Source organism: Sesamum indicum, linkage group LG2, assembly GCF_026168435.1.
Source record: "Sesamum indicum cultivar Baizhima isolate 11 linkage group LG2, ASM2616843v1, whole genome shotgun sequence".
NCBI lineage: Eukaryota > Viridiplantae > Streptophyta > Magnoliopsida > Lamiales > Pedaliaceae > Sesamum > Sesamum indicum.
In genome coordinates this window covers 22,633,515-22,649,285 of record NC_142658.1, presented here as the reverse complement: position 1 = coordinate 22,649,285, position 15,771 = coordinate 22,633,515, and the positions used below count along the sequence as shown (strand labels likewise).

Here is a 15,771-nt window from a genome sequence, read left to right as displayed (position 1 = left end):
ATTTTAAAAAATTATATTTAACATTCTTAAAATTAATTTTGTTTAACGAATATAAGTCATCTGCTTGTCAAAATTCATCGGTATTAGCAAAAAACTTGATAAAAAATATTTATGGATTAACGTATTATCGAGATCAAATAATTTTTTCCTAATTAAACAGTCTTTATACAATTTCATATGATATTATATATGAGGAGGTATATTTTCATCTTTATATGGGTATTTTGATAAAGAAAAAAAATCTATTTAATTAAACATAAATAATATTTAATATATTATATCTAAACTTTTAAATTATAAAAACATATACATATAATTAAGTAAAATCTGGTAGAGAAATATGTAATTATCCAAATATTTAAGGAGAAATATGTAATATAGCTGCTGATTAGCACGTGTTGTATTCCAAACACAAAGTAGACGTAGACGAAGCATAAAAATCAGAAAGCCACTGTCTCAAAACTGACTCCAACTACTCCCCTTGTCTAGCGGCGGAGCCGCAGTAAACACACCCCGATGTCAGCCATTCCGCCGTCCCAGCCTCTCCCTTCATCCTCCTCCAAAACACCCAACAAGTCCCGAAATCCCATCTTCAGAAATAGAATTCAATGCGAGCTCAAGAATTCTTCTCCGCCTCCTCAGAAGTGGACCATTGACTGCGTATCTTCCACCGACCCAATTCACATCATCCTCAAACCCCCAAATTCCACGCCAATGGCTTTGCCTTTGGATTCTTCGCTCAAGAATTCGAAAAGGATTTGTCTGTTTTACTGCTCCGAAATGAAGGATCTCGCCGAAAGAATTGCTGCCGAGTCCGACGCCATTGAGCTTCGCAGCATTAGTTGGAGGTACCTCTTGCCAGTTTATGTGGAAAGACAGATTCTTTTTGTGTTTTCTCTTAGACTAGTTTTAGTGCGTGTTGTGAAATGGGATCATGCTCTTTTTGATGGTGTAATATATAGGAAAATTTGAACTTTTGATTGCAAAAAGTGGTTGCTTTCTATTGTCTTGATGATGATTGAGTCAAATTCAGGTAATGCTTTTACGCAAAGAAAATGGACGTTCTATTGCACTAAACGTGTGTCAAGCTTGGGACATGGCCGTCGGTATGGATAAGAAAACAATGCAGACATAGAATTTCGTCCTCTATGAAGGTCCTTTTAGTTATAGGTAAAAAGAGAAGGGGAACATCAGTAAGAGGAAGAAATTCAACCTCTGTTTATTTGTTCTTTTCCAAATATCACTTAATTAAATACCAGTTCAATGGTTCTCGGTTCTGTTTTACTTGATTAATCTAGAAATTAGAAGGAGAGTGATGAATGATTTGAGAAAATTTGCAAGTGCTATTGGACTTACATAATTTGGGATTCTGGAGAAAGAACACAGAGCCAACCTAGAAGCTAATGCAGTTGAACAGAGTAGACATTTGCTCATCTTATTAATGACAGTGTGTGGGAGAAAGGTTATTCACATATTTTCCAATTCCTTTTCCACCAAGAATCCAGTATCTGAAGGAGCCGTAAGGTTAGTGTTGCATGTGGTTGACTTATTTGATAATTTTTAATCTATCAGGACATTTGAAGATGGATTTCCAAACTTATTTATATCCAATGCTCAAGGAGTTCGGGGACAACATGTAGCTTTCCTTGCTTCATTCAGTTCTCCTGGAGTTATCTTTGAGCAGTTGTCTGTCATCTATGCTCTGCCAAAGCTTTTTGTTTCATCCTTCACACTTGTCCTGCCATTTTTCCCTACGGGCACTTCTGAGCGGATGGAGGATGAAGGAGATGTTGCCACAGCTTTCACACTTGCCAGGATCTTGTCAAATATTCCAATATCTAGAGGGGGACCCACCAGTTTAGTAATTTTCGATATCCATGCCTTACAGGTGGGTATGCAAATGTTTTTGTGGTGAGTCAGTGCGTGCTTCATGCTGTTTGTTGTTTCAACTTCTACTTTCAACCCTTTGTTTTATATGTAATTCATGTGTAGCATACCACACTCTTTCTTCATCTTGCAGGAAAGATTCTACTTTGGTGATAACATTTTACCGTGCTTTGAAAGTGGTATACCGCTGCTCTTGCAAAGGCTACAACAGCTCCCTGACTCTGACAATGTAACATTTCTTCTTGTTTTCTTGGATCAAGTCAAGCTTTCCACCACTTCTGAGTAACTTATGCACAAAGTGGTTTCAATAAAGTTTATGTGTTCATGAAATTGAGGGGCATCCTTGCCATTATATATTGAAACTTTGCGTGAGGTCTTTTTTATCATCCAAGGTCTTCAGAAAAGCTAACGCTAAATGATTTGTGCAAATTCAAGGGTAATGGATGCCTCCGGTAAGAACTTAACTTTGGGACATCTTCTTCTACTACTTCTCTTTTTTAATTTTTATTTTTTTAAATTACATTTAATTTTCTGACATATGTTCTTCTGTGGTATGTCTTATGCTTCACTACCATTCGTTCATACTCGAGAGCAAAACCGATTTTGTTAGATATAGATTTTGTAAACCAGTAGCCACCTAATTAGTAGATGAAATCAAGTATTGTTTTTTTTTTTCTTTCTGAAAGTTGCCAGTTCTTTCCTCTGTCCAGATATCAATAGCCTTTCCAGATGATGGTGCATGGAAGAGGTTTCACAAACAGCTGCAGCACTTCCCAATGGTACTACTCTTTTTGTGGAAGAGTGGAACTTCGAGCAATTCATCGAACTTTGTGGAAAAATAAATGTTGACCTGTCCTTATTTTGCACATCCGTTATCACACAGATTCCGCCATTACTGAGTTCCACTTTCTAGTATCTGCAACTATGATGCACTAAATTGGCTAACTTGCTTGCTTAATTTGTTGTGCAGATCGTCTGTGCAAAAGTGAGGGAAGGTGATCAACGAATTGTAAGACTTAAGGAGGGTGACCCTAAGGGACGTCATGTCGTGATAGTGGATGACCTTGTCCAGTCAGGTGGCACACTGTTAGAGTGTCAGGTAAGATGGTACAAGTTTTCCATCCACACGAAATCAGCATCATCTATTGGGATATTTTACCATGTTGGATAAGTATTCTTGATATGGTATTCCAAAGAAGAAATTTTTTCAGAGAATGAAGAGAAAATAAATTATTGTTGTTAACCATATTAGCTATAGAGAAAGTTGTAACATGTTAACCTCATGCGCTTGGCTGCAAATGTTTTAGTTCATTCTATATCCGTGACTTCTTTTCTAACTCTTGCCGCTAACCATCTTAACGAAGGTAGGTGGATTCCCTCTGAAAATTTAAGGAGTCTTCTTTACTGAAAGTGTCTATGTTGCTAGATCAAGTACTGAATACCAGAAATGTTGCATGTGAATACTGGTTCATTTGAACATGGAACATGACACACGTCGTCCCCTCATCCGGCATTTGATCCACCTCTTGGGTCTGAAGGGAAATTTCCTCTGGTTGAACAGCTTCATGCTTGTCACTCCGAAATATGTTAATATCTTCTGTTTTTCTTGGCTATCTCCTTCTATGCCATTAAACAATTTCTGCACAGTTGAGCAAATTCGGTTCTCTCAGTTAAACACTTTTCACTATGAACACAGTGTTTGTTCGGCATACCACAGTGCATAGATTTCTACCAAATCGTCGCTTTAAGTAACGACTTTAGTTCTTTACTTTGGAATGTCATACCTCTCTCTGTTGGTCTTTCAGAAAGTGTTGGCCAAACATGGAGCTGCAAAAATAAGTGCCTACGTGACACATGGCATTTTCCCAAATAAGTCTTGGGAGCGGTTTAAACATGACAAAGGAGGTAAGCCCCTGCCATTTATTTCAGTTTGTTTTCACATTTCCTATCATAAGCCAAGGCTGTTACTTGTAACGTATGCTTTTCTAACCCATACATTATCTGCCTTGTGCTGTTGCAAAGCTCTTTCCCTTACAATAATAATAAGTCGAATTATGTACTTATAAACATTCTAGCGAGCTCCTTGCGATTAGCTTATAGAAATTCACATTTCTTATAATCACTGTGGGTTGAACTTGAAACTTTCAGGGAACCCTGAGAACGGGATGACTTACTTCTGGATCACAGACTCATGCCCAGCAACAGTGAAGCAGGTGAAACAAAAGGCTCCATTTGAAATCATAAGTCTCGCTGCTGCTATAGCATCGGCACTCCAGATTTGATAGTGATCCAAAAAGTTTTGTTGTGAAACTATTCTTGCCTTTTCTTGTTTCTTGGGTTGTATTTTATTTGATCTCCTGTTTTTCTGAAGAGTGAGAAGGCTTATAGAGTTACTGACGACAGCTAAGGCAGACTAAACTTTCTGTTATAGAATAGTGCTCAAATGTCATTAGATGCGTTTGATTCATTTGTAGGATGGTTCTGGAGATGTTCCTCAAAATCAATTTCTTGAAAATATTTAAACGGACGCAGGTGCCTTTTTGTTGTGGAGTTCTTTTCTGATAGTTTATTTTTGAATTGTTCTATTTAGTTGATATGAAACTCCGTATTAACATATTTGCATTTTGCTTTGTGGGTATATGTAAGCAGGTCAAAGAACACACATGTAAAATTAGTTTATCTAACCATATAAAGTTACAACAAGATTAATTTATTAACTACCAAACAGAAGTTTCAATTTTCAGATTTTATTAGCATAGCCGTACATTCATTTGTACAAGACAAAAGCATCTATCTCAATTTTGAGCAGACCCATCCAAATCACAGGAGCTGCTAAAGCTTTCTCTTCTTTTTTCCCACTTGTGAAATAAAATTAAAAGAATAAAGAATTCTTAAACCCAGAAAAACCTGAAGATGGTTTATAGCTTACCCAAACAAGTATAAACTACACTATAACACTTTCATATCACTCTGTTAGACTTCTTTATGTAGCTTAAGAGCCTATTAAGGGCCTTGCCACTGTCAATAGCCTCTCTGGCTCTATCCATGGCTGCAGATATATCTTCAGCACCATCACATCCTAGCAAGTGATCAACCATTCCAGCATTTAAGACGATTCGATCATATGCTGGACCCTTCTCACCACGAAGGGCTGCTAAACCTAACTCTATATTCCTTGTAACCTGCATTAATTGAGGAAACAAGAAATTGTAAGCAGTTGGATAATAATCTGGTTATTGAAGGATTAAGAAAAAAAATATTTTTTGTCATGGTCCTAATCCGAAATCATAGCATTAGCTTGGCGACTTAATCCCAGATTTACCATGGACATAATACAGAATTTAGATGCAAATAAGCCATCACCGTAACCTTACAAATTGTACAATGAGGACAGAGGAGAAGAGAAAGATACAACATCTTTATAGCAGCTTCAGAGCTATATTCTGCTAAATGAAATAGCTGAGCAAGCAGATTTGCGTACGGTACACACATGGCTAGCCAGCTAACACAACGAGAAAATCCCACAACTTGAGAGTGGCAATTCAATTTAGTTTCTCCAAGACCATATGACATCAAGTTCTGATATCATACTGAAATTGGCTGAACTCAGCAGTTTAAAAAAGAAAGCCTCTATCCTTTTTTATTGAAATATGATGCTTATGCCCAACTTGTACGGATAAATGAAAAAACAAAAGAGAGAGAGAGAGAGGAAGGGAGGGAGGGAAGGGGGGAGAATTTGCGGACTTACAGATCTATCAGTTCTTGGAGTATCAGATGGTTCAAAACCATAGTCCATCGCATTCACAACAATATTGTAACTCTCACGTGATACTCCTATGACATTAAATTAAAAGCATGTGATGAAATCAGTTAATAGAATTAATTTGCTTCTTAAAGTAACAACTATAACTTCAGTGATTACGCCTGAAGAAGCTACTTACCGTCATTTTTTCTAAAGATAGGCCTAGAACTCACATGAAAAGCAGCCTAATAAAGAAATCACAACATCTAGAAATTCGGATCAGCAAAAAATACACACCATCCACTGCTTGAGTAGGTATAACATCCAGCGAGCGGAAACCTGAACAGTAATTAACAGGCAGTCCTTTGGATGCATTTGGCGATCTCAATCTTGTAGTCATCGATAGAGCGCCTTCCTCACCCTAAATTCATAAATCAGAAGATGATATACATCCTGATCACTCATCTCGCAAACAACACAATCAAAGTTAAGTTATCATCATATAACCAAGTTGAAGTGCCTTATCAGTTTAGTACCTTCACCACCAAGCCTGATTGAACACCTCTTCTTCTCATTAGCATCAGAAGTGACTCCTCATAACCTTCATGATAAAATCCAGCAACAATAGCTTCCTTACCCTTAGCCTAAAGAGAAATAAGCAATCAGGGAACAAACAATAGTGACAATCAATTGATATCAGAGTAAGCGATAATAAGAAAATATTCATGTTTAAGCAAGGGCACTGATAAATATGTATGCAACCGAAGTGGAGTTAAGCAGCCACCTCCTTAAATAGCTTTATGGGAGGAGAAACCCTATGCCACAGGGTGTATGCACAAGATAAATGTTCTTCAAATTTACTTTTAGCATAAGTTCTCGCTTGTTACCACTTAAAATGAGTACACAAGCACCAACACACAAATTAATAATCAGCAGTTATCATAAGAGGCTTACCCTTACAAATTGCTGGACTTTCTCTGTCGTTGCAAGTGGGGGACGTTTCTTTATATGTTCCCTCACCCCGATCAATGAGTATCTGTTAAAGGTGTGTGTTATATACATATACCTATAATCAGGTATAATAAACAGATAATCTATCCTCAATTTTGAGAACAGATTGGCCTGTGAGAGGCATGAGCACCATGGGCTATATGCAGTGCAGAACATTAAGAGAAAGACAACTTTTATTCATAGCAGCAGGAATGGAAACTGAAAATGATTAGTCAGATAGAACTACTTCTGCGATGGATAATTTTGTATCCATCATATTTCTATCATGACAAACACAACGTCGCAAATGTCTCAATCAGTTGACAGTAATTTCGTCATTCTCTATCATTCCAAAAACTAAAAAGAGTACACACTTCACAATTTTGCGAAGACTGCAGACACGTGGCATTAGAGCTACAGCATGTCACAATTACCATTCCGAATTCAGAAAATAATTCACAGATTCTTTTGTTAACGGGAACTCTAGAACAGTAATATTTCTAAGAGATTTGTAAGGTGATCAATAATACATATAAAAAAATAGATGTAATTGGTCAGATTGCCGTACAGAGATGGCTGGGCTTCTCGTTGACTTATGTAAGCAAAACCAACCTCCTCATCCTGAAGAAAAAAATTCAATGCATCAAATTGGCAAGATGTCCTTAAGCATGTACCTGCTCACACTAGTGGGGGGTTGGGTTTAAGAGAAAACCTCAAGCAGCAGTTTTGCCTGCACTGGGGTTAAGTACGTGTTTGCACCCATGAACTTCAGCATTTGTTCTTCTGTAATGCCTCCCTGAATATAACACAGTTTCGAACTAACAGCATCAGTCCATATAAGGTTTTCATTCCATGAATTATATAGAACAGATTCATCAAAAAGTCTACATTTACATTAGTCAAAAATTTGAAGCTCCTTTTTAAGTTTAGTTCCCACCAGCAAAAACATTTTGGATCTGTCGACAATACGAAATCTGACACCCAATTATGGCACTACTTATATCAATGCTTCAATTAATCAAAAACGAAACGTGGTCATATCCTAAAAGCGAAGCTTAAATTATGACCTTGGGTGGCATCCAATCCACACCATGAAGCAAGCAAGATTCATCATAACACGATCTAACTGCAGCAACAAAAAGGGTGCTCCTGAAGTAGCGTGTGTTACCATCATAAGGTTCGCCATAATGGGTCAAAGATCTAACATCAGCAACAGGTGCTGGACCTGATTGAGGAAATAAGAAAATTCTAAATAATGAAAATCAATGAAGATTATGAAAATTGGAAACGAGAAATTTCAGTCTCATGAAGAAAAATCTAATAGCCAAGACAAGAGAAGAGATTACCATGTTCATCATCAAACACAAGGCAGTAAGCTTTCAGTTCACGGTCTGTTTCCCTGTTCATGCGCTGGCCTATCAAAAATGCTGAAAGCAGTGACTCGCTCGCAGCTGCTGATTTCTTGTCTTCTAAACTTAATGGAAGAACGTCTCTTAAAACACCCTGCACCTCCTCGTATCCTAGGTGTCCCCCAGCCAAAACTTCTCTGAGGGCACCCACCAGTCTCATCTCGGAAGTCCCATTACCAACAAACCGAGGACCTATTGAACTGCTGACTCCCATAACGGACCCTTCAGGATCAGCTAAGAAGATTATATCTGGAGGTAGTAGTCGTACTAGGTGTGGCCAATAATAAGCCATTGCTTTCTTTTCACCCTCACTCCATTGAGTTGGCTCCGGAAAGGCATTGGCTCGAATTGTCATTGCAGCGAAAAATGCCCCGAGTTGTGCATTGGATACTTTATCTTCATCTTTGAGCTCTCCCTTAACTGTTTTAAACAAATAAAAGGATATTTTATCAACAAACTAGACTATAAAAATCTATAATGTTTCATAGACATACTATAAGATTGTTAAATGTTTATACCCAAAATATTTTGTTACTAATTATGCTCAAAACTAGGTTCAAACAACTATTATTATTGTATGGTGCAAAAACAAGTTAGTTTTCAATATATTTTGCACATGGATTAAATTGGTCATAGCTTGCTAACTCAGCACGATCATAGAGATCAACTATGATTTGCTTTGACATTTTGACTGTAAAATCAATAGAACGTTACCTACCATAAAAAACTATTTCAAAATTAACTTTACTTGCAAATTTGATCCTTTTTCATACCAAAGTTACATTTATCACATTTCATTCTCTCATAGTACAACACCTTTTTCAAATAATATACAAATATTATTTTCTCACCATCTTCCACGGGAAGTCCAAGATTACATTCTTACTCAGAGAAAAACGTCCGATGATATCCGAACGAAAAAAGATGAGGTAAAGGATCTAACTTGAGAACTAGTACATTTCACACCGCATATCCAGATGAAATCCAAAGGCCTACTTTAGCAAGTCAACTCAGAATCAAGAGAAAACTGAGATAAAGTCCAACAAAATGGAAATTACCTGATTTTAAAATGGTGTCAAGAACCTTGAAAGCTTGTTCTGCATTAAGAGGCTTGGTTTGAGTTGGCCCGGTGCAGACCTTGGTTTGGGCCTCCAGAACAGTTTGATTGGGCCTCGGCAACTTCGGGTTCCGATAAGACGTCGAAACGGCCGGGTTTCTGATGTCGGACACTTCGTCAATGGCAGCTGAATCTAGAACAGCTTTTGTCAAACGAATACGTTTTGTCAGTGCAAGGGGGAATTGGAGGGAGGTTTTCCGATGGGGAATTCCGGGATTGATATTCAGGGGTGGGATTGGAGATAGAATTGTATCTGATTTGAACAGAGCTTTCATTTCCAATATTCCCTTTTTGGCCGGAGAATGGATTTTGCCTGGGAGAGGTCGCCAGAATGTAATGGAGAGAAGCGCAGTGGGTTGAAGGTCATCACTGTTTCCTTTTTGACAGAATCTCTTAAAAAGGAAAAGTAAAAATATAAATAAAATATGCGCCGAATGTTGATATCATCATGACAGGAAAAAGTCGTCGTTCTATTTCAAGCGCGACTCTTGTAAAATTATTGACGCGACTCTGTATACTATAAGAAAAACGCCCGTTAAAGACACAGTTCCAGCTTCAAGCAATTCGAAAATGGCGGGATCAGCGATGACGACGACTACCAACTTAGAATTGGAAACCCCTGCGCGGAGTTCACAAAGCTTTGCAGTTATAGATCAATGGCAAGTTCAATACGCTCGCTTCATCAACTACGCCTCCTCCACTCTTAGGCGAACTCATCCTTCTCTAACTCCTGTGGCGAAGAGTCGCCTCCGCCATGGCACCTGGATGTCCACAGTCGCCGGCTCCCTCAAGCTCATTTATGAACAATCCTCCACCGGATGGGACCACGCCGTCCTCCTGCTCTCTCTCGGATCTCGAGTACTTGTAAGTGCAAAAATTCGATAGATCGAACTCCTTCGTGTTTTAAATTTTAGTTTTAAGTTTAGAAATTGTCTCACCTTGTCATTTTTATTGCTTTTAGTTGATCCGTGCTGAAATGAGTTTGATTGATTTCCTGGTTTTCTAGTTTGTAGCAAGTATTTATAGTGTGTTGTAAGTTTAGAGTTTGTAGCTGTTCCTTGATGAAGGCTCGATTCAGATGGATCGAACTCCTGTTCTTTCAAATTGTCTTTTTAAGGTACAGATGTTGTACCTTGTATTCCGAGCAGCAAAGTCCTTGTATTGCTTATCCGGGTCTCTGCTAAAAGATTGCTGAATGATGCTTTGCTTGCTGCAGTAGATGTGCTGATATGTTGATCCTGATTGAGTATGAATAGTTTATCCTGTCCAATTCCCTTTTCTTAAGGTCTGTATACAGAACATGTTTTTTGTGGTTGGATTTTTTGCAGGAGGAGCATTACATCTCGAAGGTGCATTTCTCATGGCCTCAAGTATCATGTTTATCTGGTTTTCCTGCAAGGGGAAGCAGGGCTGTTCTTCTGAGCTATAGAGATGGTTCTGGCCAGGCAAGCTGCTGAATAATCGAATAATATTTTTTCATAATCTAGGTGCTTCCATTACCAAGTTAAGACTGAAAAGACGTGAAATTTTAAGAATGGAAGTGGACATATTAAGGATGACTTTTGAAAATGGAAAAATTTTCTCCAACTGCGAGGAACATTTCTGAAAACTGAAGCTCTTAAGAAAATAGGTAACATGATCTCAGCAAATGTGTCAACTTCTGACTTGATTAAAATCGACTTTAATAGATGCAAACTTCCACAAACTCAGGGGCTGGTTCTAGTTTTCATTGTAAAACCATCAATACTGATTTGAATTTTTAAAGAAGACTACTTTTAAAAGTAGAGATGTGATGGCGGCATTTTTATTTTGTCAATCAAGAATGTTTTTAGATGAACATATTGTGAAAATTGATCAGTTCCCCTAAAGAGGTGATGCGGTGTCATTTCAATTTGGCATCCATAATAAATGTTACAAGATTCCAGATATGTGACTTTAACTTTAAAGCCTGAATATGCTTCTCTGCAGATAGAGAAATTTGCGCTGCGGTTTTTTACTATCTATGAAACAGAAAAGTTCATGAATCTAGTGAAGGTGCATCCATTACTAATAACGATTTTGATATTTATTTGCTCATTTCTATTGCATCACAAACTTCATAGATATTCCATTGTGGTTTAAATAATGTCTACTCAGGAAATCTTGGAAAATGGACGCCCTAAGCTGCTTCAATGCCCTGAATTTTACTCCGAATTGTCATCTCAAGCTGAGGTCGTACCTTCTGATGTACCAACATGCAGGTAACCAGCATGACATCGTGTTGTTAACTTCTCATTATTCTCAGGAAAAACTTAAGTGAACAAATAGGAAATTTAAAAAATGAAAATGAAATTTGATGGTCACTGCATTATTTACAGGACCAAGGTGGATTGGCAGCGCACAGCATCAGCACAAAACCAACCAGAGCTTCCGAGCTCCGAACTTAACGCAGCTCAAGATTCAGAATCATATGAAAGGATGAGAGATTATGAAGCTGCAGACACAGTGTCAGTGTTTCCTCCCAGTTTCACAGAGTTGCTGAAGAACTGCCTCCCTGCAGTTTCTGAAGGTTGCCTATCCACATCTATCATGTTATATTAGGCAGTTCATTTTTTTCTAGTACTCACCAATACATTCATTGTCTACAGCAGAAAAGCCAACAGAATGTGGAGCAGATCTTAAAATCCAATTTATGGTGGGCCTCTAGTTATCTTATGATCAATTGTTCTCTCTTTAGCCAGATCATGGCACAGTAGATATTACCTACTCATTGAAGAGACATAATATGCCACGATTAGATGAGTTCCATTAATTTTAGTTCATTTCTTGTTATGCAGCGTTATCTGGAAGGAACTTCTTTTAAAGGTAAATTCTACTATGGGAAACAGTTGTCTTGTTCTGTAAGTGTTGAAATGCTGAGAAAAATTGGTGGAAATTTTTGGGGTTCCTATGTCTAGACTGATGCAATGCTATTTCTCTAACTAATAGCTTGATTTTCTTATTCCAGAGTTACTTGCTACAGTAGAGAATGTTGTCAGTGAATTGGGAGATGATATAGTGCTATAAATTCCTATAATGGAGCCTCTCGGGTGACCCCACTTTTCTCTTAGAGCAAGTTTAATGTAACAAGCTTGTAGATGCGCTGTTCTTTTGTACTGGTTTTAAACTCTCTTTCTCTCGCTGCTGTTTGATGGTGAAATACACTGGAAATATGAAAAGCTGCTATTAGCATATATATTTTACCTTATGTAACATCGCGTTCTTATGATACAACTGTGTTTTCTTTACCTTCTCTGTTGCATGCATTATTTGAATGAATGTATGAAAGAGAAACAGGAAAAAGTTTGAAATGCAACCCAAAACTAGTGAAATTGAACTGAATCATTTTCAGTTGACAGCCCTGCATTGTTTCCTGATTTGTCCCTGATTTCCTGTGAGCACTTCGATCTCCCCCATTTTGATGATGGCACTTGTAAATTTCGCTATCCACCCCTGCTGATCGATGGCATATTTCTCCATGATTTTGTGTGCATGAGGTTCTTGGGCTAGATTGTGATCCGATTCAAGCAACGCTCGGTTATTCAAGAGCTCCTTGTAGAAACGTGCGTCCATTTTGTGATGTGAGTATGGATCAAACGCGATATCTTGAGTTTGGTTCTGGCAGAAGGTTAAGGTCTGCATCCTTAGGAGATAGCCACGATCAATCTCCCTTGACTTCTCTGGATCATGGAACCTATCAGCAACGATGCTACAGTGGGCAGCGCCAATGGAATGTGCGCCAGAGAGCACAATCATCTCCTCGATAGTCATCCCTTTCTTTTCAAATATCTGAATAATCTCCTGAGCTGAGTTACCTGGAAGTGGGAGATTCTGATCCACATTTTTGGCAAGTGAAGCTAGTCCATCTCGACGCCCTGCAGCTACATTATAGTGGGGAACGGCTGCATGAACAAGCGAATCACGGTTCGCAAATGCTAGTATGTCAGCACAGGAAACCACGCCCGGGCATTCAGTCTCCAGCTGAGTTTTTATGTCGTCAATGGGTTCAAATCCCCTGACAAACTCTCCATTATGAGGTGCTTTCTTCTCGACGTCCTCGCCAGTTGGTGTTGCATCCAGCAGGATTGAAGCATCACAGCCCTACGCGTACGTTTTGACTTGGTGTTTAAGGTATATATGGAGGTAAACAATCTTCATTTCTCTAATTCTACCACAAAATGAAATATCATGTAAGGACCTTACCGTGACAAAACAATCATGGAAAAACAGGCGAACTATGGCAGCAGCAAGGGTTGGATCTCTGCGGAAATGCTTGTTTATGATCTGATTCACCACATTCTCAGCTTGCGGGCAGCTCTGCGCGTAAAATCCTTCTCGTAGCGCCTCTTGTGCGATTTCAGGTTCTTGCCCTCCATCCTTTGGTACGTCATGTTCTGGTATTGGCTCCTCAGGTTCTTGCCCTCCATTCTTTGGTACGTCATGTTCTGGTATTGTCTCCTGGCGATCTTCCCCCTCTTCAGGTAAAGGGTCCTGATTGTCCAGGATTGGTAAAAAATGAGCTCCCTCGTCGCCCTTGCTGTCCTTGTGCTCCTCAATATTTTGAGCATCATGTGGATGGTGAAAGTGGTGGTGGTGGTGGTGGTGAGCATCATGTGGATGGTGAAAGTGGCCGAAATGGTGGTGGTGGTGCCCGATGTGTTGTCCAGGGAAGCGTAGGAACGCGGAGGTCAGCAAGGGGAGGATTGTGCAGGAAAGGAACAATGCTGGGAGGATCCATCCTCTGACTGCCATTCTTACGGGCTACAAATGACAGGTGCTAATGGAGGATGGTGTTTGTTTCTGGCAGCAGGGGGTGTCTTTATAGGAAACTTATTGGATATTTGCATCCAACTCCCCTCCAAATTTTGGCTCCAATTTTCCTAATTTTATTTTTGACAAATATCGTCTCCTGTAGTATCTTTTGTTCAAAAATTTTAATAAATATACCTAAAGCTCGAAACCCTAAGGGGGTGACTGCAAATACTATTTATGAGGCTGGGAGGGATTTTAGGCATCTAAGGAAAACGGGTGGAGGTTGGAAATGTCTAAATTTGGCTGGTTTCAAATGTGGCTGAAACGAACCAGCTGCACTTCCGTTGAAAATATGATGGCCCAAGGTACGTAACAAACAACCCTGTTAAACCTAACCATCCATATTAATATTCATTGTTCACTTCTGGCATTCTTTGGATCTGGACTATATATGACATTTATATTAATACCATTTGGCAGCAAAATCTTCCAATGAAACTTTCAGGAATTCGAATCAACCAATAAAATTGATGTACTATTTCTCAGGCCATTTTCATCTTACTAAGTTATCTTTAGAAAAAAAATAATTAAATGACTTTTTACTGCTGTTAAAGTATACTTTTTACTTTTATCTATCGAAATTAAAAATGGTCTTCTAATGATGCCCGAACTTAGGGCTAAAAAATAGATCAAACTAGGGGTAGCAATATGGGTGAAAACTTATAGTTCCGACTCAATTCACCTAATTTTGGGTTGGGTTGGGTTGGGGTTAATTTTTTTTAATATGGATTCAATATGATTTTGTTTAAATAAACTTAAATAGATTATGGGTCCTATATGGGTTCTAAATAGATTTTTCATACTTGATTTTTTATTAGTTTACCAAAAGTAATTTTAGTAACATTATATAATTGATGAAAGATATAAGTATAAATTATAATCATGAGTTCATTATAGGTCCTATATAGATTTGTGATAAATTTAAATGAGTTGATGATGGGTTCTATATAGGTTGATGATGTATTTAAGTGGATTGGTGATGTATATGGATTGGTGATGGGTTTAAGTTAATTAGAATTTAATTATACTATATATTACTAACTATTTTTACATTTCTAACTTTTCACATTTTTATGAGAAACAAATTTTTTAGAATTTATTTAGTAAATTATTATTTTTTAAACTAATGAGAAACAAGTTAAAGGAAAGTGAAGAAGTTTATAAAATAGTTAAAACTTGCAATTCATATGTGACCATTAATTTTTTTTTAACACATTGACAATATACAATTATATTATAAATTTCAATAAACATATCAAATATTAATATGTAATGATAATTTATAATGAACTAATATATACTATTCTTATTGCGGTTGAAAAATCAAAATTCAATTTTAGAAAGAATTATGGAGAAATTAATTGCACAATCATTCATATCATGATTTGTTTAAAAAATACGGTATTTTTTATGCTAAAATGCATTTTACCCCCTGTGCTTTGTTGAAATAACTAAAAACCCCTCTGTATTTTCAAAATAGATTAAATTCCCCATGTATTATGTGAAATTTAGTAAAAAATACTCATTTTATTAGTAATTAATGAAGGTGCATTACACGTGTTCGTTGTGCATTTGTGGATGTTTTTTAGCTGCTTTTATCCTATTTTTGGGGATTTTTTTGACTAAAATATCCTTATAGTATTTATATATTTCACTTGTACATCATTACTTATTTTTTGTTCGAACTTAATTTGTTGAAGTTAATAAGTTAAACTTGAATTAATTTTTTTGTTCAATAACTTTAAAGCTCGACTTGAACTTGATTCGATTAGTCCAAAAATAATAAAATATACTTA

The 15,771-nt window shown here is 37.5% G+C and overlaps 4 protein-coding genes across 6 annotated transcripts; 2 read left to right on the top strand and 2 right to left on the bottom strand.

Annotated features, from left to right (window-relative positions):
* Positions 1–431: 431 nt before the first annotated feature.
* PRS3 (phosphoribosyl pyrophosphate (PRPP) synthase 3) lies at positions 432–4,414 on the top strand. The gene is made up of 7 exons (XM_011072834.3): positions 432–848; positions 1,573–1,888; positions 2,021–2,116; positions 2,598–2,666; positions 2,858–2,986; positions 3,693–3,792; positions 4,036–4,414. The coding sequence occupies exons 1-7, from the start codon at positions 517–519 to the stop codon at positions 4,167–4,169; spliced, it is 1,176 nt and encodes a 391-aa protein (XP_011071136.1). The 5' UTR covers positions 432–516; the 3' UTR covers positions 4,170–4,414.
* Positions 4,415–4,614: 200 nt separating this feature from the next.
* Positions 4,615–9,420, bottom strand: LOC105156637 (anthranilate phosphoribosyltransferase). Of its 2 annotated transcripts, none has more exons than XM_011072833.3 (10): positions 9,087–9,420; positions 7,966–8,448; positions 7,687–7,844; positions 7,332–7,415; positions 7,188–7,240; positions 6,584–6,665; positions 6,166–6,273; positions 5,927–6,050; positions 5,636–5,721; positions 4,615–5,069 (listed from the first exon to the last, which is right to left on the bottom strand). In XM_011072833.3, exons 1-10 carry the CDS (start codon positions 9,418–9,420, stop codon positions 4,848–4,850), a joined length of 1,734 nt encoding a protein of 577 aa, XP_011071135.1. In that variant the 3' UTR covers positions 4,615–4,847. The 2 variants fall into 2 exon arrangements, 1 of the variants encoding a protein (XP_011071135.1); XR_002286638.2 differs by having other exon boundaries at positions 5,016–5,069; positions 5,829–6,050.
* Positions 9,421–9,688: 268 nt separating this feature from the next.
* On the top strand, positions 9,689–12,367 carry LOC105156636 (poor homologous synapsis 1). Of its 2 annotated transcripts, none has more exons than XM_020698906.2 (8): positions 9,689–10,009; positions 10,474–10,590; positions 11,114–11,179; positions 11,282–11,385; positions 11,503–11,693; positions 11,776–11,819; positions 11,962–11,989; positions 12,132–12,367. In XM_020698906.2, the coding sequence occupies exons 1-8, from the start codon at positions 9,716–9,718 to the stop codon at positions 12,188–12,190; spliced, it is 903 nt and encodes a 300-aa protein (XP_020554565.2). In that variant the 5' UTR covers positions 9,689–9,715; the 3' UTR covers positions 12,191–12,367. The 2 variants fall into 2 exon arrangements, with proteins under 2 accessions (XP_020554565.2, XP_011071134.2); XM_011072832.3 differs by having other exon boundaries at positions 11,773–11,819.
* On the bottom strand, positions 12,335–14,067 carry LOC105156635 (peroxidase 39-like). Its single transcript, XM_011072831.3, has 2 exons — positions 13,367–14,067; positions 12,335–13,264 (listed from the first exon to the last, which is right to left on the bottom strand). The coding sequence occupies exons 1-2, from the start codon at positions 13,913–13,915 to the stop codon at positions 12,512–12,514; spliced, it is 1,302 nt and encodes a 433-aa protein (XP_011071133.1). The 5' UTR covers positions 13,916–14,067; the 3' UTR covers positions 12,335–12,511.
* Positions 14,068–15,771: the final 1,704 nt, after the last annotated feature.